Genomic DNA, 25,779 nt, shown 5'->3' on the forward strand with positions numbered 1-25,779 from the left:
TGCCTCAGCTGTTGAATGTGCAAATAACATGTGGCCTGCTCATAAAGGGCTGCCACCCACACACAAAAACCAGTGAGGTTCTGATCCGTCCTGCAACATGGATCACCTTGAAAAATTACACCAAGTGAAACAGGCCAGGCAAAAAGGACAGATCCTCCACGATTCTGCTTATCTGAAATATCTAGGAGAGGCAAATTCACTGAGAGAGAAAGTGTTAGAGGTTACCAGGGGCTGTCAGGAGAGAAAAAGGGACTTATTATTTAGTGGTTAGGGATTTTCATGTTGCAATGCTGAGAACCTTGAACACAGATAGTGATGATGGTTGTACAACCTTGTGAATGTACTTCCTGCCACTGATGCATATGCTTAAGACTGGTTAAACTGGGACATTAAGTATCTGTGTCTGTACACACAGAGGCAGACCTCATTTTAGTGTGCTTCACAGATATTGCTTTTTTTTTTTCTTTTTAACAAATCGAAGGCTTGTAGCAACCCTTTCTCCAGTGTTCTTGCCTGGAGAATCCCAGGGACGGCGGAGCCTGGTGGGCTGCCATCTATGGGGTCGCACAGAGTTGGACACGACTGACGCAACTTAGCAGCAGCAGCAGCAGCAGCCCTTTATTGAGCAAGTTTGTTGGTGCATTTTTCTAACAGCCTTGGCTCACTTAGTTTTTCTATGTCACATTTTGGTAAATCCCACAATATTTCAAGCCCTCCACCTGCAAAAAGGTTTCAGCTCAGATGGTGGTTAGCCAAATCAGTAAAATCAGAAGTGAAAAAAGAAGTTACAGCCAGCACCACAGGTATAGAAAAGATAATAAGAGACTCCTATGGACAACTGGCACTAGTGGTAAAAATAAAACCCGCCTGCCAGTACAGGAGATATAAGAGACACAGGTTCGAGCCCTGGGTGGGGAAGATGCGCTGGAGGAGGGCGTGGCAACCTTCTCCAGTATACTTGCCTGGAGAATCCCATGGACTGGCGAGTCCATAGCATCACACAGTCAGACACGACTGAAGCAGCTTCACACAGCACACAGGAACAGCTATATGGCAATAGAATAGACACCTAGAAGAAATGGACAAATTCTTAGAAAAGGTCCACTCTCCTATGAACGAACCAGGAAGAAAGAGAGAATCTGAACAGGTCAATCACCAGTACTGAAATTGAATCAGTAATTTAGAAATTCCCAACAAACAAAAGTCCAGGATCAGACGGCTTCACAGGTAAATTCTGTCAAATATTTAGAGAAGCATTAACACCTGTCCTTCTCAAACTATTCCAAGAAATTTCAGAGGAAGGAACATATACTTTGAAACTCATTCTATGAGATCAACATCACCTTGATACCAAGACCAGACAAAGATATCACAGAAAAAGAAAATTACAAGTCAGTATCACGGATGAACATAGATGCAAAAATCCTCAACAAAATATTAGCAAACTGAATCTGACAATGCATTAAAAGGATCATACACCATGATCAAGTGGGATTTATCCTAAGGATGCAAAGATGTTTTTCAGTATCCATAAATTAATGTGATAGGCCACATCAACAAATTGAAGAAGACCAACCATATAATCATCTCAACAGAGGCAGAAAAAGCTTTTGACAAAATTCAACATTGTTTATGATAAAACTCTCCAAAAGGTGGGCATAGAGGGAATATATCTCAACATAATACAGGCCATGCATGACAGACCCACAGCTAACCACATGCTCAGTAGTGAAAAGCTGAAAGCATTTTCTCTAAGATCAGGAACAAGACAAGGATGCTCACTCTCACCACTTATGTTCACCTTAGTATTGGAAGTTCTAGCCACAACAATCAGACAAGAAAAATACGTAAAAGGAATAAAAGTTAAAAAATAAGTCAAATTCTCACTGTTTGCAGAAGACATGATACTATACGCAGAAAATCCCAAAACACCAGCAGAAAATTAGCAATAGAGCATTTTAAAATTATGGATGTATGTTGTTTATTTAGACATAATGCTGTTGCAAGTGATGTGTGCGCACGCTCAGTCGCTTAGCCATGTCCAGCTCTTTGTGACCCCATGGTCTGCAGCCCGCCAGGCTCCTCTGTCCACGGGATTCTCCAGGCAAGACTACTGGCGTGGGTTGCCATTTCCTCCTCCAGGGGATCTTCCCGACCCAGGGATTGAACCCGCATCTTTTGCGTCTCCTGCACAGGCATGTGGATTCTTTACTACTGTGCCACCTGAGAACCCTCTACTTCACACTTATTAGACTACAGTAGAGGGTAAACAGAGCGTTCACGTGCGCTGGGAAACCAGCACTTTGACAGAGCTTGCTGCATTGCAGTATTCCCATTACTGTGGCAGTCTGATACCGCACACACAGTGTCTCCAAGGTGTGTCCGTGTGTATATGTGTCTGTGTGTTTAAGTAACTCCTCGTGAGGAAGTGTTTTTAAAAAGTAAAGAGATGGCAGCACGGTGAATATTATAATTTTTGAGACGCCTCGTAGGTTCTGCTATTTTTCATGAGAGAAAGCAGTGGTATCACAATGCCGCGGCGCCCTGCGTTTCCTTTTAAGCCTGATTATTCCTGCCGTGTGTTTATGAAACATACACAGAGCACTGGTGTGTTTAGAATATAGAAAAGGCAAAGTGTGTAAGGAGATAACAATTTAACTTTTTGCAGGAAAACTCTGGCATGTTTTTCATTCTGACAGACTGGTGAGAAGAAAGATGCAGGCTCTACTTTCGTAAACCCGTTTATCCTTCCATTCTCAAGAGCCATTTGTCACCGGTTATTCCCTGTCATACAGAAATACACCTCGAAGAAAATATAGCTAATTCCTCCATATGGTTTTCAAATATATTTGCTCTTGATCAGTGTGCTAAATGTTTCATAGCTTGTATGCCGCAGGTTAGAAAAGAAAGGATTCAATTTTCCAAGACCGTGGAACCGAAAAGAGTCCTTACATTTTACAGAAAGGGCAGGAGCAGTCACTGAGATGGGAGACAGTTTTGTCTAGTGATGAGGAAGAGGAAGGGATCCCCCGGCCCAGGTCCCCAGGCCGCCTCCAGCTTCATCAACAGTCTGGGGCAATTTTATCCTTCATGCCTCGAAGCAGCCATGAGTAAAATGGTTTATGATGCTTAATCCCTAGGCTGCATATTCAGGACAGAGACTGAGCCTCAGGGTACTTGGGACCATGCAGGTCACGCATGCCTCGGACCATTATGGAGGGTAGACTAGACGCTGCAATTGAGGTAGGCAGCAGGTCGTCCGATGGCCTTGCAAGGAGATGGCCTCTCTCTCTCCAGTGACTTGGAAAAGGGCATTCTCTTCCAGGCAAGGAAATTATGGACAAGACCTGAATTTTAAGGCAAGGCTCCCCAGATATCCAGTCAGCTGCCAGGTGGCCTTCAAGCCAGCCCTCTCATGGCACTGTCCCTCCCCTGAGGCCATCTGTGCCTTCCTGGTGGAAAGTCGCTGTGGCCTTGGGACCATCCGGAGGCACCTGTCCTCTCCTGATGCCCCCTGGCCTCTCTGAGGCCACTGTCTGCTTGCTCTCCCTGATGGCTGGGTCTGTTGTCTTGTCAGTCACTCAGTTGTGTTCAACTGTTTGTGACCCCACGCACTGCAGCACGCCAGGCCTCCCCGTCCATCACTATCTCCTGGACCGTGCTCAAACTCATGTCCATTGAGTCAGTGATGCCATCTAACTGTCTCATCCTCTGTCCTCCCCTTCTCCTCCCGCCATCAATCTTTCCCAGCATCAGGATCTTTTCCAGTGAGTCGGCTCTTCAGCTTAGGTGGCCAGAGGACTGGAGCTTCAGCTTCAACATCAGTCCATCCAATGATCATTTAGGGTTGATTTCCTTTCAGGTGGACTGGTTTGATCCTACTTAGTATAAAAGGCCTCCCGGGTTAAAGGTTTACGGCATCTGTCTGAGGTCAGTGTGATGTTGTTATAACGCTGGACACGTATCGTGGGGGCCTATCCTCTGCTGTCATCACTTATTCCCCAAGAATTCCGTGCGCAAGGGAAGACAAAAGAACAAGCAGGGGGCTGAGGGGGAGACAGGGGCTGGGAGGAGCAGAGGGGCCCTGGGCATCGTCTGCTTCCCCCCGGGTCCATCTGCGTGGCTGGCCCAGACCAGCGGCCTGGCCACGCTCCTGGAACCAGACCCCCGAAGGGCTGGCAGAAGGGCCTCCTGCCACTTGCCGCCTTCCCTAATGAAACGGCAGCATCCGGCAGAGCAGGAAAAGCAAAACACGTGGTGAACAGGAAGGGCAGGTCAGGCCCTGCATCCTGTAAGAGCCGTCCCTGCTCTTTCTATTTCTGAGAGACCGAGAACATTAAAGGTGAAGGCGCGGGATCCATCGTGAAGGAATCGGAATCGTTTTAGAGGATTTGGCCCCTGACCTGATAGAGACTTACTCCTCTAGAGAATGAGTCTGGTAAAAGGGGCAAAGCCACGGTCATCCGTAGGAACATGCCGGGTCTTCACTGGATGCCCTCGGCCACTGTGCATCTGAAAAGAGCTGGTCCTCCTCCTGGCCACGCGGCCCTACCCCCCGCCCCCAGCTCGTGGTCTTTGGAGTCGGGAGAAGTTTGCTGGATCCGGAGACTTATCTAGGGTGTGATGGATCCATTGTTCTTACTCGGTGCAGTCCGGCAGCTGAGCTGCGCTGTGCGAACCTTCCGCCTAGAGGTGAGGCAGGGGACGCAGGCAGGCAGGGGACGCAGGCAGGCAGGGGACCAGACCTGGGAAGACACAACATACAGGGCAGGTGAACTGGACGTGGGACTCGGTGCCGCTCTGCCCGCCTGGCTGAGCAAAGCCAGTGATTCCGCACCCGCCCTCCCCCAGACGCACCAGCCGTGTTTCCACTGTAGGCATCACAGCCGCGTGCAGAGGACTCAGAGCCACACGGGGGTGGCTGCGACCTCACTGAGGGACCTGAGACCTGGCATGCCACCTCCCTGGGCAGCTGCAGGCTTCAGCAGCTCTTCTTCTCTAGGGAGGAGACGGTTTATGCCTTGACCACTTCTTAAGGCAGGTTTGAATGGTGATGAGATCCTGTGTAAAGGTATAAGCTGTTCTCTACACGGAAGGCATGATTCATCAAAAGTGATTTCATGTTTCAATGCCATCCTCCCAAATCATCCCCCCCGCTCCCTCTCCCACAGAGTCCAGAAGACTGTTCTATACATCTGTGTCTCTTTTGCTATCTCACATACAGGGAGGAGGGAGAGGGGTTCAGGATGGGGAACACGTGTATACCTGTGGCGGATTCATGTTGATGTGTGGCAAAACCAATACAATACTGTAAAGTAATTCACCTCCAATTAAAATAAGTAAATTTATATTTTTAAAAAAGTGATTTAATCTATGTGATGAATCCCTCCAAGTTTTACTCCCTGCAAATGGCAGGGAAGAAATCCTCTGTAACAGTGAATGTTTCAACAGGTATTTATTGAGCACCTACTACGTGGCAAACACTGAAGCACTTGTAACGTGTCGGTGAATGAAGCAGATTTCAACTTAATGCCCTTTGGCAGTTGGCATTCTAATGGGCACTGAAGAAATCTGGTCGCAGGTAGAGTGAAGTGACGGGAGTCATGGAACATGAAAGTCGTGGGCTAGGGGGCGGTACAGATGCAAGTTTCAGGAAAGATTGATTTTTAAAATTCGCTCAGTGTCCCGGGCTCTGCCTCTTTGAGACTGAAAGCTCTTGTCTGTCTCTCTTTGTACTTGTGGAATTCAGTGAATACACAGTGTCAAGAGTGCAGACCCATTTGAAGAGGGAGGCTTGTCGAGTGGCAGGAAAAAGAAAAAAAAGGCATTTCAAGGAAGAAGGTGATGCTAAATGGAAGCTGATGGAAGGAGGAAGAAGATACACAATGTGGGAAAGTGGAGCCTGGTGACGAAGAAGCAGTGCGAGGTGGGCTACAGTAAGAATATCCGGTGACAAAGAAAACGCTGTCATCAACCGAGGCCGGAAAATCTGTCATAGACGTCATAAGCCATCTAGACACTGACTCCTAGCTCCCGGCTCCTGTGGGACGAAGCTCTCTATGTGGAACCTGTTGTCAATACAGGTTAAAGGTCACCAAGCCGATGACAGAGTCGCTCCTGTAGTCTGGGTTCCTTCTGTGGGCCCGTGGCTCGCAGGACTCCGGCCATACCGGATTCACAGTGCAAGTCAGAGGCGCTGCGCCCCCTCGAGCTGGCGCAGTCCTCTCACTGTCTCAAGGGCCACGACATTCAGGGAGTGCCTACTGTATGCTTGTACTAGGTGTAGCAGTGAGCAAGGCGAGCAGCCCCCTGCCCCCTGGTGCCCAGGCTGGGGTGCCGTGGGCGGAAGGTGGCCATGACTCACCCAGATGCACACAGCTGTGTGGGGAGCAGACTCCATGCCAACTCAGTGAACGCCACATTCCTAAGCCAGCGGTCCCCAACCTTTTTGGCCCCGGGAACCAATCTGATGGAAGGCAATTTTTCTATGGCCCAGGGATGGGGGGGTGGTTTCAGGATGACTAAGCACGTGGCGTTTATTGTCCACTTCAATCTAACACCACCACTGATCTGACCGGAGGTACCAGTCCATGGCCTGGAAGCTGGGGGGACCCCTGTCTTATGTGACTCCAGAGAGCATCCTTGACATTGATATTATAGGTCTTTATTTTTCCCAGTAATCCCCCTCGTCCAGAGTTCATAGAACACAGGGGGAATTGTGTGCTCAGACTGCTGTAACAAAAATGTCGTGGACTGGGTAGTGAATAAACAAGAGAAATGTACTTCTCGCAGTTCTGGAAACGGGAAGTCCCGATCAAGGCTCTGGCAGATGCTGTGTCTGGTGGGGGCCAGCTTCCCGGAGGTTCCTAGCTGGAGTTTCTCGCTGTGTCCTCAGGTGATGGAAGGGGGCCCAGGAAGTCTCGTAAGAGAGCACTGATCCCACTCACGAGGCTCCACCCTCCTGACTGCATCACCTCCCAAATGCCCCACCTCCAAATGCTAGCGTGTCAGACTTAGGGTTTTTTTGTTTGTTTTCTTTTATCCCTGTTTTTAAAATTTATTTATTTTTCATTGAATGATAATTTTTTATTCAATGATAATTGATTTTGTTGTTTTCTGTCAAACTTCGACATGAATCAGCCATAGGTATGCATATATCCCCTCCCTTTTGAACCCCCATCCCACCCCTCTAGGTTGACACAGAGCCCCTGTTTGAGTTTCCTGAGCCAGACAGCAAATTCCCGTTGGCTATCTATTTCACATGTGGTAATGTGAGTTTCCATGTCAGACTTAGGTTTTAACAGTGTGAATTTGCCGGGGACACAAGTGTCCATCCTATGTGTGTGAGCTTTTCTTGTTCCTTCAGCCACCCTGACCAGATTAATCAAAATAAGGAACCAAGGAGCCCTCAGGTTGAAATACAATGGTTGGGTAAAATACAGCGCTTGGTAGAATGACCAGATGGAGGGGATGTTGAAAAATAAATAAGATGTGATCATTGCGATTTATCGCCATCATTACAGCCTTGCTTATTAGGAAGTTCCACGTGGGCACAGGGCAGCGCCAGGGAAAAGAACGGATAAGAGGTGAGCATGAGTGGCGAATGTTCCTCACGTGGACAGTGCCTTGTGCTGGGCCTCGCAGAGGAGTGCTTGTGTTGCTGCACCTAAATTTATCCAAAGAACATGGATTCGCTCTTAATCACTCAATGTGCTCTTTCAAGTTGACCCTGATACACAATTTTAATTTTTCTTTTTTATCCATCCCACCATTTTACTTCAGGCACTTCTTTCTCACATGGACGACTCCAAAAACCTCCTAAACTGCTGTCTCAGTTCATTCTCCACATGCTGAAGAGACCTTTCTAAATGGGAAATATGCTCCTGACATGGTATTGCCTACAGTTTCTCTCAGTTGTCTGCAGGGGAGAGCTTGTCCCTTTCAGAAACAGGATCCTCATAATCCGAGCCTCACCCGTCTCCTCCCCCACACCTCACCCCAGTGCTCTGGACCTCCTGCAGCCCCTCAAAGGACCTTCTTGCATGTCGTCACCACTCAACTGAACAGGCAGCTCGCCGCTCAGTCCTGTCCACGCTAGTCCACCTGGCCCCCAGCATTCCAGCAGGATGTGCTATAAGAAAAGCCTCGGAGAGCCACAGGCCCATGGCTTTAGCCCTGCACACACACTTCATGTTCTTCTGGACATATGGATTGTTTGTCTGCCTTCCCACCAGACTGGGTGGCCTTCAAAGCCGAGGTTGCATTTTCTGTATCTGTTTCCCCAGTATCCCCCTTTGTTGCTGTTGTTTAGCTGCTAAGTTGTGTCTGATTCTTTGCATTCCTGTGGGCTGAGGCATATACTCCTATAGGCTTCCCTGTCTCCTGGAGTTTGCTCAAACTCAAATCCATTGAGTCAGCGATGCCACCCAACTACCTCCATCCTCTGTCGCCCCTTTCTCCTCTTGCCCTCAATCTTTCCTAGCATCAGAGTCTTTTCCGATGAGTTGGCTCTTCACGTCAAGTGGCCAAATTATTAGAGCTTAAGCTTCAGCATCAGTCCTTCCAATGTATATTCGGGGTTGATTTCCTTTAGGATGGACTGGTTTGATCTCCTTGCAGTCCAAGGGACTCTCAAGAGTCTTCTTCAGCAGTGTAGCCCAGTAAGACCTGGTATATGGTAGATGCTCAATAGATGTCTAGAAATTAAATGAGAGAGACAAAAAATGGTGACCAATCAGGATTTTCCAGTAATAATCTCTTGTGTGGAATGGAATAAAAGCTCTCGGCTAGTTGAAAAATGATGTTGGGCTTTGGGAACCTGGACCAGTTTGCAGTCGTTCCTCCTCTAAAACACATCCTGTGTGAATTCCATCTGACCCCAGGAGGGGAGGGTCCCTGGGGTTGACTAGCCTGGGGCATCCTTAGGTATTAGTCTGCGTGCGGAATCTTCGCCTTGCTCATCACTAGCACCAAATGCTAAATTGGAAACCAACCTGGGCTTGAAAAGGAGGCGTCTGAGTGTGCCTGAATTCAAGTTCCTGAGAGGGAGGATCGGATTGGCTTGCAGCATGGAACATGGCTAACCTGGCTATAGACTGGCATTCTTGGGTCAGGCCACAGACCCTGGGCCAGTCACCCATGCCTTGGATTCCTGTTTCTCCTTAAGCGGGATGCTTAAAGGGGGAGTTCTACGGACATACAGGTATTTTCTATTAAACCATAAAACCCCAAGGGAAGGAAAGCACGCTCCCTCCTTAATTCTCCTGAGTCAGTGAGCATGCTGGCTCCACTCCCTTTTAGAGGTATGGCAACAATCTGTGCTCGTCAAAAGAACTTATTTCATTTGAAGGATGAGAACAGTTTCTGAAAGCTGATGAAAAGAGTCAGGGAAGAACGTAGCCTGAATCTAGAAATGATCTTCCTGGGTTTTTTCAAGTTAGTAATTCTGAGGGGAGTGGGTCTGTTCATTGGATCCATTGAAAGATTCTCAATTACAGTTGATATAGAGAAATGGGGTGTCTTTCATCTGTGTCAACTTACTCTGTTATCAATAGGCTTATGAATGATAGCAAGCTCAAAAGATAAAAGCGCAGTTGTGGTTTTGAAGTCTTGATGAGGAAACTACTTTAAAGCCAGAGCCTTTCTGGTCCCCTGTGAATGCTACTGTACCAGCTATGCTGTGCCCCACCTGGCAGCCTGCGCAGAATGGGCTGTGAGAAACCCCCCAGCGTCTTGTAGGCTTCAGTCTTCTGTCCTCTCTGAGATGTGGCTCAAACTCAGCTAGTTTCCTGGCGTTCTGCATTCATCCCAAGGGTGATCTTTCTATACCAGAGTTCACCTGAGCATCTCAGATGGAGGAGACATCATTAATTCGTTCAGGCGAGCTTTTTCTCCATCGCATGCAGGCCCTTCAGTTGCTTTGGTGTAGTGGCACATTTTATAAATGGATAGATTGAAGGTGGGAGGAGAAGGGGATGACAGAGAATGAGACGGCTGGATGGCATCACCGACTCGATGGACATGAGTTTGGGTGAACTCCCAGAGTTGGTGATGGACAGGGAGGCCTGGCGTGCTGCAGTCCCTGGGGTCGCAAAGAGTCAGACACAACTGAGCGACTGAACTGAACTGATGTTGGAAAGGGGAAGTTCCTAGTATTGGAACCTGAGCCTGCTTAAGGAGCTGACTCTGGTGTGCTCCTGAGAGCTTCTGGGAGAAGTTGCGCGTTCGAGAATTCTCGGCAAGGGAGAGAGAGCTTTGGAATAGGGAAAACAGGCCCATGCCCAGGGACAGTTTCTCTTAAGAGACCTTGGAAGAGTGTTTTCTTCATATTTCACCATTGACCGCATTTCACAAAAGTTTCACAAAATAATACCCGTCCTAGGAACTGTCTGCACTTGTATTTTCTGTTTTATTGCAGTCTTTCTCTTTGAATGCTGGTTGGCACAGCAAGTGATAGAATTAATTTCATCGCACGAACCTTGCAGTTGCCTTCGTGTGGCTGTCTCTGTGTTCCCCAACAAGCAGTCATCTTTCCTGTTTCCTGTGGGGGCCGGTGGAGAGTCAGACTCACATTCAGTACTCAACGGCAGCTCGTCTTCTTATTTGATAGGCCAAGCTCCAGTTCTTAAGGACTTTTACTTCTAATGCTCAGCAAAAGAAACTTAAAAAGACATAATAAGGCACATGCTTGTCTGATGAATTGAGGAAATATATCTTCCTTGTGTGTTTTATCGTTAATTTCTAAAATGTAAGTTTTGTTTTTTTTCTCTTTAGCAATCATTGTTTTCCCCTTTCCATCTTTCTCCTTTACAAAGTGTTCATCTGCCATGAGAGACTTGGTGGATCCTCTGTCTTAAGCCTAGATAGCATATTCAAAAGCAGAGACATTACTTTGCCAACAAAGGTCCATCTAGTAAAGGCTATGATTTTTCCAGTGGTCATGTATGGATGTGAGAGTTGCACTGTGAAGAAAGCTGAGCGCCAAAGAATTGATGCTTTTGAACTGTGCTGTTGGAGAAGACTCTTGAGAGTCCCTTGGACTGCAAGGAGATCCAACCAGTCCATTTTAAAGGAGATCAGTCCTGGGTGTTCTTTGGAAGGAATGACGCTAAAGCTGAAACTCCAGTACTTTGGCCATCTCATGCAGAGTTAACTCATTGGAAAAGGCTCTGATGCTGGGAGGGATTAGGGGCAGGAGGAGAAGGGGACGACAGGAAATGAGATGGCTGGATAGCATCACTGACTCGATGGACGTGAGTTTAGGTAAACTCTGAGAGTTGGTGATGCACAGGGAGGCCTGGCGTGCTGCAATTCATGGGGTCACAAAGAGTCGGACACGACTGAGCAACTGAACTGAACTGAACTGTCTTAAGGCAGGGAGCCTTTGTTTCAGTGATATGCAGCTCCTGTCATGGGGACAGGGTCCTGGCTGGATGCTGAAATGAGGGTAGGTGGGCTGGAGCCCCAAGTTCTCAGGAAGCCTTGGCTTCAACCTCACCACCTTGGTGCCATCCCAACCTACGTCTCCTCCCGTGGATGCTGCTCCATCCTCCAGGGCTGCCCACATCCGTGTTTCCACCTCTCAATGGTCCATTCACTGTGACCACACTAGCCCGTAAGGCTCCAGGAGGAGCCCTGTGTGTGCTGACTCGGTCTGAACATCTTTGCTGGGAACAAGTTGCCTAGAATGAATGATCAGGTTCCAATCTCTCCTGGTGCTCGTGTGAAGAAAGACATCCTCTTGAATGTCAGTGGCAGTGACTCTCAAGTTTTCCTGAAGTTCTCTCCCTGAAACACTCATGTTTCTGTTGTTTTCTGTGTGCTGAGTGCTGGGCATACGAAGAAGCAGACATGTTCCTAAGGTGACCTCAGTCCAGCAATGAGGAGAGCCTCTGATGGAGCGCCTGCTCTGTCCTCTGGTTTAATAGTTGAGCTCATTTAGTCCTGGCCATGCGCTGGGAGCCGTCTACTGTGTGTGCATTTAACAGCCGAAACCTGGAATCAGCGGCTGACGTATGGCCAGCGAGTGAAACGGACCTGGGATTTGCACATAAGAAATTGTTCTGACCTTAAAGCTCATTCCTCTAACTGATGTGTAGCACTTCATTCTTCCCAGGCTTTGCCCTGGAGAAACCCACAACGGGGCAAGGGGAAGTGGGCCGTGATGCCGTAATGAACAAGACTTCACACAAGCATGGGACATAAAAGCTGTGAAGGGAGAACAGTCAGGCGAGAGATGAAATCTAGGGAGGAGGGAGGAGGTGGCATTTGAACGGGGCGTTGAAGGATGAGTAGGAGCTCATCTGATTGGAGGGTTGGGGGAGATATTAGTGCTCCTTCTTCGGTGGACGACGTGCTTTCTTTGAGCTTCCTCTGCTCATGTCCTTGCTCAGTATTAGCTTCTAAGAGGAGTAGCCAAGTGTAATCGCCGAGGCTTATGTCCATCTCCAGTGTGACGTGACCCATTTGGGGGTCATTCACACTCACTTACACTCATCCCCAAAGCCAAGTCGAATGCGTTCTGCAAAGCTGGACAACAGTGGTTTCACAGACGGATCCTCCCCTGGGCATTGTCTGCAGGAGTCTGTTTACTTATTTATTTGCTGTTGAAAACGAAGCAGGAGAATTCAACGGCTTGGAGGGACTTGCTATATAAGATGTACCTTCCTACGTGGGTATGAGAGCTCTTCCTGACCCTGATTCTGGCGCTAGGTAACCACACGTGGGCCAGACGGCAGGGGCTGAGCAGAGGTCCTGGGAACCCAGAGAGGAGGTGGTGCGCGTGCCCAGAGCATGGCCCAGGGGCTCCTTAGAGGATGTCCGTCCGGAGGCACCACTGACCACGGTGCCACAGCGGGAAGACCTGAGTCCCCCTCCACGCCTGCTGATACCCAACTAGCATGAGAGCTCGTTCACCATGGGCCTTGCGAACAGCCCTGGAAATTTCAACCTGGGGCCATTAGAGACCGTCACCAAGACATCTGTCGGGCTGCTGTTGCCAAGGTCATCCCGGCAGTGTGAGGCTCCCGGGGAGAAGCTGGCAGTGCCCAGCCGTGACCAGCCAGCTCAGGTGGCCCACCTGCCTGGGTGCCAGGTGGCCCACCTGCCTGGGTGCCACATTGCCCGTGCCCTTCGGCCAGGTTTCAAGATACGAGAAGGGTCAGGGGGAGATGCAAAAGACAGCGATTGGAGTGGAATTAAGCTACTTTGGCATGGAACAGACGCATTTTTAAATGAGGTTTTCGAAATGCCACACAGTTTGTATTGCATCTGGTCCCCTTGACGGTTGAGACGAGGCTGCTATTGAACAGCCCGGAGTGTGACCAGGTGTGGGGGAGACGGTTTCAGACCTTTTTGCACAGTGTCAATTTTCACAGATTTGATTATCAACCTTGAATGTCTACCTGGACTCACCCAGTAGAATTTCCCAGCTGGAAGGTATTCATACCAGGGGACACCTAATTCAGGGAGTGTGATGGGTCTACACAGAGCGGAGAGTTAGACTTACACGTGGACCCACGCCGGGCCCATCCTTCAAACCATTGCCTGTGTGATCTCGGGCAAGGGATCCGGCCTCTCAGAATCCCCCTTTTCCTAACCTATAAATTAAGAATCAGTTATTTCCTAGGACTGTTGGGAGCGTTAATTAAGATAGTACAAGTGACCGCGCAGGGCTCCCGAGGGCTCTCAATGCATGTCTTCTGGTCCTGCTTTAGAAAGCATTCTCTGGTGGCTCAAACCATAAAGAGTCAGCCTGCAGTGCGGGAGACCCGGCTTCCATCCCTGGGTTGGGAAGATCCCCTGAAGAAGGGAATAGCGACCCGTTCCCTTTTGTTTTTTAATATGTATTTATTTGGGGCTGCACTGGGACTTGGGTGCTGCTCTCGGGCTTTCTCTAGTTGCAGCGAGCAGGAGTCACTGACTTGCTGCAGAGCGCAGGCTCAGTAGCTGTGGCGTAGGGGCTGAGTTGCTCCGGGGCACGTAGGATCTTCCTGGACCAGGAATTAAACCCACGTCTCCTGCACTGGCAGACAGTTCTTACCCACTGGACCACCAGGCAGACCCCTCTCCATTCATTCTGTTTGGCCTTTTCTCCACCCTACTTGCAGGAGAAGAAGCTGAGGTTTACAGGGGTAGAGCTGACGTCACGTGGTCATCTGTGGTCCAAGCAAAGCCCCCCTCGGCCTTCCTCCTTCCTTTGCCTCACGCTCCTCTCTGCCTCTATTCCTCCCTCCCAGTTCAGAATCTAGCCCCCTTTCCTTCCCACCACCAGCAAACGTTATATCATGTCCGCTGGGTAGCTTTCAGTTTGTATTTTTGCAAAACACGTATCTTTGTACGAATGCATTTTTCATTTGTTAAAAGGTTTATGGATATATGCGTATGTGTTCTGTGTACATTATTTATGTAAATGTATTTATACATGTGTGTGTACATGTGTCAGTATGCATTTCTATTTCTTAGTTTTTGCCCTGAGCGCTGTGTTTGTAATCCACCCATGCTGCTCTGTATGCACACGACCTTGCTGCTCATCACTGCTTAGTGTTGACCGGCATGTGTCCAGAGCATTCTACATGGCCCTCTGTGAGGATGGGCACCGAGGTTGCCTCCAAACCCCCTCGCTACCTCCACCACCACCTCTTTCTCCTTGTGCTTCCTAAGAGAAAGAAAGTGAAAGTGTCAGTCGCTCAGCCGTGTCCGATTTTTTGCGACCCCACAGACTGTAGCCCGCCAGGCTCCTCCGTCCATGGAATTCTCCAGGCCAGAATACTGGAGTGGGTTGCCATTTCCTTCTCCAGGGGCTCTTCCACCCCAGGGATGGAGCCCGGGTCTCCGGCACTGCAGGCTGGCTCTTTACCGTCGGAGCCACCAGGGGGTGCTCCCTAAGGCAGGACCAGAAGACGTGCATTTGCTACAAGTTTGCACCTCCCATTAGGCTCTGAGGCTCTGAGAGCAGATCTCCTGACTTACGTGGAAAGCACTTAGCACACACTAACATATCTGTAAACACGGGCCGGAGGCTTCTCCAACAGCTGGATACACTGGCTCGGGTGAGGCGTCCTGTGGCCTCATCTCCAGGGAAAGTGGGTGGCATTACCTTGCCTTGTAAAGGTTTATGATCAGTGCAGGAAGCATCTTTGAGGGAAAGATGAAAATCACTCATATGAAACTTGTCATTGAATTCCTTTGAATACACCACATTCATTTGTCCAAACAAACAGTATCAAACACTTACTCTAGGTGATGGAGGTATGGATTTTGCAAACCATTTGAATGCTTTCAGTATTCCCAGATCCACAGGAGATTCCTGCTTCCAGGGCAGTGAACTCCATTCCATGGGTCTGCTGTGGCCTTTGGAGAGGACGCTGTCAGGATGTACACAGGCGAGGGTGAGTGGCGGGTCACAGGTCAAGTCTCAGTCTCCCTACGAGAAATGAGACTCTGTGATGTCAGTGCCAGAGGGGAACTGTGTGAAAACATTCGTCTTCCTGTGAAGACAGGAGGCTGATGGCAAAAAACTGTTAGGATTTTTTTCCCATGGTCTTTCCTTTTAGGGAATCAGAGGAATGGTCTACTTGGATGCAGCTTTTTTTCCTATTGATTTTGTGATTCTGAGTGAGGGCACATAACTGTAATTGACAAGTAACAGGGTCACTCTAGACCTGGGGTCTGCAAACTTTTTCTGCAAAGCATCAGATAATAATGTTATACCTTACAGGTCACATGGCCTTGTTACAAGTTCCACTCTGCCACTATAGTACAAAAGCATTCATTAGACAATGTGTGAGTGAATGGGCTCAGCTGTGTTCCAGTAAAACTTTATTTATGAAATAAGAAGTGGTTCAGGTTTGACTCAGGTTTGACTTAGAAGCTCACTTATTTGCTACATCTGGAAACCAGCATACATTTATCAGGTCTCTTAAGATGGATCAGAGACTCCCCTGGCAGCCCAGGGGTTAAGACTCCATGCTTCCACTTCAGGGGATGTGGGTTTGGTCCCTGGTCAGGGATCCCACAAGCCACACACGTGGCCAAATAAATAAATAGGTAAGATCAGCTCCTGTTTCTTCCTGCTGCTGCTAAGTCACTTCAGTCATGTCTGACTCTGTGCGACCCCATAGACAGCAGCCCACCAGGCTCCCCTGTCCCTGGGATTCTCCAGGCAGGAGTACTGGAGTGGGTTGCCATTTCCTTCTCCAATTGTTTCTTCCTAATTGGCTGCAATTTTAGGGGGGTACCCCTAGCAAAACTGCTAGGAGTAATAAAAAGAGGAGACAGAAGAGAAATTGGTCCTGTGTTCATTTGGGCTCATCTTGGTTTTGCATGACAGAAAACCCAAGTCATGGTGGCTTATGTAAGAGAGAAGTCTCTTTCTGTCTTCTGTATAAAACATTTGGAGGAAAGAAGCTCAGGAATCTGATGGCTTTTCTGTTTTCTCCCATGAAGGGTCTGGATTTCATGATTCAAAACTGTAGCAAACATTTCAGGTAGAAAGATGGGAAAAGTGGAGAGGAGAAGAATGGTATTAGTAAATTAAGAATATTCACCTCACCAAACGCTTTGCCAGTCACCTCTGTTTATCACCTGTCATGGTTGATTTTGTGTCAGTGAAGCTGGCCCACGGTACCAGCGTTTGGTCTCCTAGATGTTGCTGGGAAGGACTGGTGCTTTTTAAGGTGATTAACATTTAAGTCAGTAGACTTCTGAATAAAGCATATTACCCTCCTTAGTGTGGGTGGGCTTTGTCTAATCACTTGAAGGCTTTAAGAGAAAAGAGACCAACCTCCCCAAAAGGAAGACAGAATTCTACCTCCAGATGGTCTTTTTCCTGGGTTTCCAGCCTGCCGGCCTGCACAATCCTACCCTGCAGATTTCAGATTAGCAAGCCCCCACAAGCAAATGAGCCAACTTCCTAAATTCCTAAAACTAACCAATCTCGGGACTTCTCATATTGTCCAGTAGTTAAGAATCTGTCTTCCAATGCAAGGGACATGAGTTCAATCCCTGGTCAGAGAACTAACCATAGGGGCAATTAAGCCTGCATGCCAAAACTAAGACCCAACACGGCCAAATGAAAAAAGAGTGACCACTCTCTCTCTCCGTATATGTATATGCATAGTATATGTATGCTGCTGCCGCTGCTGCTAAGTCGCTTCAGTCGTGTACGACTCTGTGCGACCCCACAGACGGCAGCCCACCAGGCACCGCCGTCCCTGGGATTCTCCAGGCAAGAACACTGGAGTGGGTTGCCATTTCTACACACGTTTGGATTCTGTCTCTGGTGGTTCAGATGGTAAAGTATTTGCCTACAATGCAGGAGACCCGGGTTTGATCCCTGGGTCCAGAAGATCCTCTGGAGAAGGAAATGGCAACCCACTCCAGAACTCTTGCCTGGAAAACCCCATGGATGGAGGAGCTTGGTAGGCTACAGTCCATGGGTCGCAAAGAGTCAGACATGACTGAGCAACTTTAGTTTCTTCTTTCTTTATGTACACACACACACACACACACACACACACACACCCTATTGGTTCTGTTTCTCTGGAGAAATCCAGTCTTCAGGAAACTTACCCACGTGTCCTTCCTAGTGGTAGTTTTCTATGTATCTCTATAAGCTCTTTTTCTAAGCTTACTTCTTTGGATCCTGACGGGACTCTCCAGGGAATCTTACCTTGCTGCCCATATTCACTTTTATTTTCAGGGAACTGTAATAACTGGTTTCTCTCGCTCATGGTTAATACTAAAAATAAAAATAAAAAAATCAGGATTTTCAGGGATCCTACTCTAAGGCCATTTTGGTCCCTTACAGCAACAAGGCAGCTACCGTGCCTGCTTCTTGTCGGTGGTGTTGCCGTCGGCACATACTAGGTGCTTGGTAAAGACGGGCTGATGGGGCCAGTCGTGAGGCAAAGCTGTTTTAGCCGATTGGCTGCTGGGGCAAAGTGAGCAGAGATCAGTGGATCGAGAACGGCCTGGGGCTGCCGCAGGACCCAGGGCCGCACATGCGCACGCAGACCTCATCAGCTGAGCCGGTGCCAGCCGCCAGTCTGGGACACACTGGATGGGAGAGGAGGCTGCAGGCTGCACGGTGCCCACGTGACCAAGCCTCTAGCCCCATGCACCTGCTCGGGACTATGGGGCTTCGGGTCCACGCAGGGAGACTGCCTGCAGGATCTCAGAGGTTTCTGGTAGTGCCAGGCGATGGGCCCAGTGGGAAAGGGAGGTGGGTAACATGGCAGGGCGAGCAGCTGGCGGCAGCCTCCTTGGCCAGCGGGCTGCCGCGCTCCGCCAGGCTCAGCTGCCTGTGTCCAGCAAAGGCAGGGAAGAGCCAGCGGAGCGAGGAGCAGGTGTCACCGTGGCCCCTGCTGTGTGCTGCGGGAGGAGGCTCTGCTCACACCGGCTTCTCTCTGCCCTCCCTCGGCACAGGGAACACTCGCCTGGGAAGGGCTAGTCTGTACTGGGCTGGGATCCTGCCGGGACCCCCAGCAGGGACTTGCCTAGAGTGGGCCATTAGGGCAGACCCTTGAGCTGCCTGCCGCTTCGCAGATACCGGGAGGTTGGTCAGGCACCTCACTCTTGTTTGGAGTAACTCTGCTGCCTATTACTGACTGTGTGGGTTTTGGAAAGACTGCAGAGTCGTTTCAAGCCTCAGTTTCCTCATCAGTGAAATGAGCTCACAATGAACATTAGGGGCTGAACTGTGTACCTCCTTATTTACACGTTGAAGTTGCAACTCCAGGACCTCAGAATGGGACTGTGTCTGAAGACACGGTATTAAAAGGCTGATTAACATAAACTGAGGTCGCTGGGCGGACCCCTAATCCCCCATGACTGGTGTCCTGTATGAAGAGCGGGTCGGGTACACACACAAGGGCCACCAAGACAGAGGCCTCAGAAGGCGCCAGCACCGTGGTCCTGGGCTTCTCGCGATGCTCTGTTGTGGCTGCCCTCGCGAGCTAATGCCGGGTGTGTCTAAGAGGTTTTTAAGGATCAAGTAAGGGAATGGGTGTCCAGTGCTCACTGTACTTCCTGGCACAGACTGCTTAAGTATCTTCCATCTTCTGCTCTGCAGGCATTTCGAGGCAGCACAGTACGGTAGCCCTGGCCCTGGCCTGCCCAAGTTTAGGTTGGGCACTTACTTGCTGGCTAACGATGAGAGTAATATTTAAATTCTCAAAAAGCCAATTTCCTTTCATAAGTGGTGCAATTTCAGGGGCGGCCTCACACGCATGCTGGGCTTGGGTGCCCAGCACAGGGAAGCCCCAGGTGACCATTGTCGCTGCAGCTATTGTGAGGCAAGGAAGCCTTGACTCTGTCCCTTTGCTAAGGATGGATGCTAGAAACTTAATGCTCATTGAGGCAGGCAGCAAGGCTCCGAAAGAAGTGTGCAGGACACACTTTAGCTTGACGGATAAACTTGGGCATGGTGCTTTTGTTCTAGAGGGATACTGATTAATTTTAAAATATGAATAAAACACAGCCCTTTCTCTCTTAAAGAGATCTACCCTTTGAACAGACATTTTTAAGATATATTTTTGTTATCTTTTTAATTGGAATATAGTTGATTTTTTTTAATTAGAGGATAATTGCAATATTGTGATGGTTTTTGCCGTAACTTTTTTTTAATAATTAGAGGATAATTAGTTTACAATATTGCAATATTGTGATGGTTTTGGGGAGTATAGTTGATTTTTGTTGTTGTTGTTTAGGCACTAAGTCACATCTGACTCTCTGTGACCCCACGGACTATAGCCTGCCAGACTCCTCTCTCTGTGAAATTTCCCAGGCAAGAATATTGGAGTGGGTAGCCCTTTCCTTCCCCAGGGGATCTTCCAAACCCAGGGTTCAAACCCGCATCTCCTGATTGGCAGGTGGATTCTCTACCAGTGAGCCATTAGGGAAACCCACGGTTGATTTACAGTGTGTTAGTTTCAGATGTGATGGGGGAGCCTGGTGGGTTGCCGTCTGTGGGGTCACACAGAGTCGGACACGACTGAAGTGACTTAGCAGCAACAGCAGCAGCAGTTTCAGCTGTACAGGAGTGTTTCAGTCATACATACATCTATATCTATTTTTTCAGTCTCTCCCGTTATCACTTCACTTCAGCTCAGTCGTGTCCGACTCTTTGCGACCCCATGGACTGCAGCACGCCAGGCCTCCCTGTCCATCACCAGCTCCCGGAGCTGGCTCAAACTCATGTCCATCGAGTCGGTGACGCCATCTTTTCCCTTATAGATTATTACAAAGATTAAGTAGAGTTCCGTGTGCTGTCCTGTAGGTCCTGGTTGGTTATCCACTTTGAATATAGTACTGTGTGTCTGTTAATCCCCACAGATTTGTTTCTACTGCGATACAGTAGCGGGGGCTCGAACACGGCATGTTGCGTGTGGACCACGTGTTTGGACTCTGCGCCGCCTGCAGGGTGCTCACCACCGGAAACTGTCTCCCTCCGTCCACTCGATCCTCCTGAACCCATCTCCCCCCGCCCCTTCCCTTCTGGCCGCCACTGCTCTGTTCTCGGTCACTACGTGTTTCTGTGTTGATTTATTTTTGTTTGTTTGCTGTCCTCCACGTATGACTGGAATGATTCGTTGCTCGTTTTTCTCTGACGTATTTCAGGTGACAGATTTGTCAGCATACGACGCACGGTCGTTAACCAGAAGCGGGTGTTTGCGGCAGCTCTGGAACCTTTTCATCTGGCAGAATAGAAGTTTTGTAAACATTGCACAGCCACTCCCTGCTTCTGCCGCCCCCCACTCCCCACCCCCGGCAGAACCATTCCACTGTCTGCTTCTGTGAATCTATTTTAGACTCCTCTATAGCCGTGGAGTCAGGCAGTATCTGTCCTTCTGTGACTGGCTTACTTCACTCAGTGAAACGTCCTCCGGGTTCATCCTTGCAGTCTGGCTCGGCTGGAAGTCCTGCCCTTTCTCTTTTAAAAGCAGTCCAAGCCAAGGATGCAGAAAAGCTGGGCCCTGGGCACCTGGTGTCAGAAAAGCCCATGGAAAGGTTCCGAGCGGCACCACCTGGCCTGTCCATCCTGCAGCCTTTTGCGAGCTTTTCCTCCCAATCAATGGCTCATGAAGACACAGGAGCTGGAGGAGGTGGGTGTGTGTGTTGGGGGGCGGGGAGCTCCAAGAGATCTGAGGCTGCGGGGCCAGCAGGAGACTCCTTTGAAGGAGCAGGTATAATCTCGCAAGTGTGTGTGAACTTTGCATGATATCCATATTCATTTTAGATATAAAATCGCATTTACGGTCTTTACTGAGAAGTAAAATAGAAGTGCCCTGAGGGTTTCACGCCCTTCCCCAGCAGATACAGCTGAGCAGCTTGGGGTGCCACCCACTTGGTTAGACCCAGGGCCCTGGGAACCTTCTGCCTTCTCCTCCCCCAGCTCGCGTCCCGTCCTTGGACAGCGGTGCTGGGTGGCGTTCATGGCCCCTGCGAGTCAGCGGTGGATGCTCTCAGAGACGTGAACTGATGGTGGTTGTAAGATGTGACCCACCCCAGGGGTTCTGATATAAGAGGAAACCCAGGAGAACAGATCAGTTCTGAGATGTTCAGCGATGAACCATTTTGCCCCAAGGGCTGCTGGTCTCTCCCCGGGGCTGCCAGGTCCAGCTGTGTTAGGGTAGGGGGCGCTGCTCACCCCACTCCCCAGACCTCCTTCCTGAGTCTTAGCTGCTGCTGCTGTGATGGCCGGTTTGCTTGGGGACTTCACACCACAGTGACCGCCCCTTCCCCTCCAGAGCGACCACCCCCCTGAGCGTCTGTGTAGCCTGGCACACTGCCCACAGCCCACACCGGCAATACCTGGGTTCTGGACCCCCTGGATGTGGCCCACCAGGAACACACCAGTGCTGTTCCCACCCAGAAACCCCCCTCCCTGCAGGGATGTCTAAATAAGACAAACACAGCACTAACCGAAGCCAGACTGTGCGACAAGGCTCTCACACGGGGCTTTTCCATTTTTGTACTCTCGGCAGAGCCAGCCAAGCTCCCAGCTGCCCATCCTGACCTTCTGGAATCAGTGCCAAGTAAACGCTTAGAGCCGAATTTCAGGCTGTGGGTGGGTGGGGGGGCTGCAATCCTGCAGGAGCAGGACTCGACCCTCCCCTCCAGGGAAGGGCACAGGGCCTTGGATCGCACTGTTGCTATCTATAGTAGGATGGGGTCAGGGAGTCAGGGAAGGAGCGGAACCAAGGAAGTCTTCTATTAACACCTTCAACTGGATACGGCTCTACTCTGCCTTCTCTTTGCAAGATGCTGCACTGGCTTCACAGGGGCAAAGGCAGGACCGCCTGGAGCCCAGGGGAAGCACTTCCTCAGGGCTGGGGGTCATGACCACGCTCCCCCAGGCCAGTGAGTGTCTGAGGCCTGAAGCCCTTTGGCGGCAGAGGCTCCAGGCTAGGAGGCGGGCAGTCACACACAGGGGCAGCAGAAACCTGAGCCTGGAAAGCACAGGTGTCCCTACCTGCAGGCCACAGCTCAGCGCCACCAGAGTCCCCACTGGGCATTGCTTCTCCACCAACCACTCGGTCCACCCAGGGGCAGCAGCCAAGCGGGTGCCGTGTGCCCAGGGTCAAGACCAAGCTCAAGGACATGAGGCCCCAGAGCAGGCCGGCCACCCCTGCCCCTCTCTCTCCTTGAGCTCAGGACAGAGCAGGGAGCCCTTGAGTTCCTATAAGGTCATCACCAGCTTCTTTCCTTTTTTTTTTCCTTCTTTTAACCATCAGACACCCTTGAGGTCCTGGTTGATTTTCGCAGAGAAACAGATGATTCTTTGAGTTAAAAAGACAGACCATAGTTAAGTTTCTGAATTTTAAGGAAAATAAAGGCCAAGATGGCCACGCCTAGTGTTCTTGGTGGGGGCAGCGGGGTTGGGGGGTGGGGTGGGGGAGCGGCCGGAAAAATCCCACCAGGCAAACAGAAAAGAAGCTGTTCTTTGATGCCCGCGGGCATCTTTGCTCCTCAAGAGGCCCTGCGCTTGGCAGAGGGACAAACAAAGCCTCTCGCCCCGTGGTCCCTTCTCGCGCCCCCCCCCCGGCACCCCCCCCCCCCGGGTGTGACCTGCCCGCAGCGGTGCCCCGGGGGCGCAGGTCCGGCCACCTGTATAGGTTGGCAACAAGACCCGGAGCCAGCGGCCCCTCCCCTCTCTCCTCGCCTCTCCCCTCCCCCGTCGCCGCTCCCCTTCCCCGCAGGCGCCCCCTCCCCAGCCCCCTCCCCGCCCCGCCGCCGGCCCGAGCATGCGCCGTGCACCGCGGGAGGCGGGCGGGAGCGGCGCGCATCACTCGGGTCCCCTTCCTGCACCGCGCCGCCACTTGCCCGGTTGCTAAGCAGTGGTCGTTGTTTCTGTGGCGATTGCAGAGGCTGTTGCTAATTGCAGAAGCCCCGCGAAGCCGCAGCATCGCCCGCTTCTGCTCTGTGCATTTAAAAGAGAGAACTAGGCGGCCGTACCCACTCGCCCGCCCTCCCCCTCCACCCCCTCTCCAGCAGCCGTTGGCTCTGGGAAGTATGGACTAAGCCCCAGTCCGCCGGCCGGCTGGACTCTGGGGGCCCCCGAAGTCCTCCCGCTCAGACCGCACCTGCCGCTGAGCCGGCGTGCACCCTGAAGCAGGGGACCATGACCACAGCCAAGGAGCCCAACGCTTCGGGGAAATCCGTGCAACAGCAGGAGCAGGTAAGGCTGGGCTCGAGGTGCATGTGCCCGCGAGGCAGAGAGAGGGGGTGGTGGCGGGGTGCTACGTCTCTTGAATGACTGTGTGTTTGCACGACTGTAGCCACCTGAGCCCCGGGCTGGCCGTGAGATCAAGAGCCCCGACGGTGCCGGCAGGGACTGCCTTTGTCCTCCCACCCCGCTTCTATTTTTGAAGGATCCCTAGTCCATCCATAATGCATGGGCTCGGGGAGCATCTGGAGAGGTAAACTTGATGTGTGGGAACCGCTGACAAAGGCCTCTCTCAGAGCTGCCAAATGTAGCCTGTCAGTTGCGAAGGGTGCCGGCTACTTTGCAATCTGGGGAGGTGGGGTGGAGGGGGGCTGCAGGAAGTGGCTAGCACAGCCCTCTCCCCAAATTCAGCTGCTCATGACCCTCCAACAGGACTTTACTTTGGTTCTAACACAAAGCACGAGAAGGCATGCCAGGTCTGCTTAAAGGACTTTTTCCCGGATACCTGTGCCCCCTTTCCTGCTCTCCCCCTCCCTAGTATTTTGGAAGGTACTAGCAGATCACTGCTATTCATCCTGGCATTTAGAGAGTGCAGACGCTCCCAGCTGGAAAAGTCAGAGGATGCTCCTGTTAAGACCAGAGGGGCCCCGGCTAAGAAGTGGCAGTTGTTAAAGGGCTGGCAGGGAAGGCCAGGACTGCACTGGTGTCCCCAGGTGGCAGGGGACAGCTGCTCACCCTGCCCCGAGGAGGCCCAGTGTCTGCAGAAACTCAAGGAATAAAGGGGAGCCCGCAAGCTCTTAGAGAGTAATTCTCTTCTCAGAAGATCTTGAGGGTTCTTACCTTTTAATCAGTGCTTAGTTCTTGTCGGGCAGGTCGTTAAAGTAGATCCTGGGAGACACCCGTCGCTTGGCAGAGCAGATCGCTCAGGCTTGGTGAATCCACAGCACCGAGTCTCCTGTGTGTGTTAGGGGTGTTCTTGCTGTCACTTGCTAGGGTTGGGGCAAAGAAACGGGACCCCTCTAGAGTTCAGAAAGGCAAAGAGCCTCTCTGGGGGGCACCATGTGACAGTCCCATCGTCGACTCTTCAGAGAGCTCCGCAGGCAACTTCGGATCTGTTCAGTATGTAGTGCAAACTGCCTGTTGTTGGTCATCTCCTCAAATCCCAGTTTTCCATTAAAAATGAGACCGTCTTATTGGTTGTATCATCGTCATCTACAGAACTTACGTGCAGTTTCATTTCTTCTGGGAAGAAGGTTTTGTCATTATGGATGTCTCGGAAACCTTCTATGCAGTTGGTGAGCTTGTGTGAGGGTTAATGCTCAGTGTAGCATGGACGCAGGTTCACACGAGGCAAACAAAGCCTTCCTCCGGGGTATCTGTTCAATAAAGTAATGTGTTCACCCTGAATCAACCTCCAGTGACTGATGGGGCTTCCTCTTATTACCGAGCTCCTCCTCCTAGCTGTAAAATAAACCTGCCCCGGGCTCCAGCTTCTAGCAAGGGCTGGGGTAGCATCTCGGACCAGGGGCCAGTGCATCGCTATTCATGGGTCTAAACCAAGGGCGGGCCCTCAGAAGCCCAGGCTGTTACGTAAAGGGAGGTGCGTGGTTCCTGCTCAGTTTTGTTCTCACTCTGCTTGATACCTTCACAAGCCAGAATCCTGGAAATGTCTCATTAGGGTGTGGGTTTGGGAGGACGGATAAGCCCTTGTTTGATATTATACTTTTTATCTTGGGAAATCCCTTATAATTGAACATGCTGTAATTGTGGAAGACTTCCGCTGGCATGACCTGGCTTCTGGGAGCTGGTGGAGACATCCAGAAGAGTCTGTCTCACCCCAGGCAGTTGGGAGAGCCCTTTCCACTCTTCTCAGAGTGGTGTCGCCTTGACTGAAGAATTCCCAGAGCCCACAGTCCAATAATAAAAGGTCAGCAGCAGAGTTAGGGGAGGAGAAGCAAAATGAGGATGGAGGATGGAGTAAATACACCACGCGCTTCCCTGGCGGACAAGTGGTTAAGACTTCCAATGTAGGGAGCATGGGTTCGATCCCTAGTCAGGGAACTAAGATCTCACATGCCTCATAGCAAAAAAAACCAAAACATAAAATTGAA

General features: G+C 50.5%; 1 protein-coding gene across 3 annotated transcripts in view; it reads left to right on the top strand.

Annotated features, from left to right (window-relative positions):
* DPP6 (dipeptidyl peptidase like 6) overlaps positions 1-25,779 on the top strand; it is a 799,813-nt gene that overhangs the window by 251,796 nt on the left and 522,238 nt on the right. For 2 of the 3 annotated variants that reach the window (XM_068972566.1, XM_068972567.1), the window contains exon 1: positions 23,624-23,680. The exons of the other annotated variant lie outside the window; for it this stretch is intronic. In XM_068972566.1, the coding sequence (XP_068828667.1) occupies positions 23,624-23,680 (57 nt within the window). Of the gene's footprint in view, positions 1-23,623; positions 23,681-25,779 lie in introns of those variants that run through there. 3 annotated transcript variants of the gene reach the window in all.

Source organism: Capricornis sumatraensis, chromosome 5 (assembly GCF_032405125.1).
Source record: "Capricornis sumatraensis isolate serow.1 chromosome 5, serow.2, whole genome shotgun sequence".
Taxonomy (NCBI): Eukaryota; Metazoa; Chordata; class Mammalia; order Artiodactyla; family Bovidae; genus Capricornis; species Capricornis sumatraensis.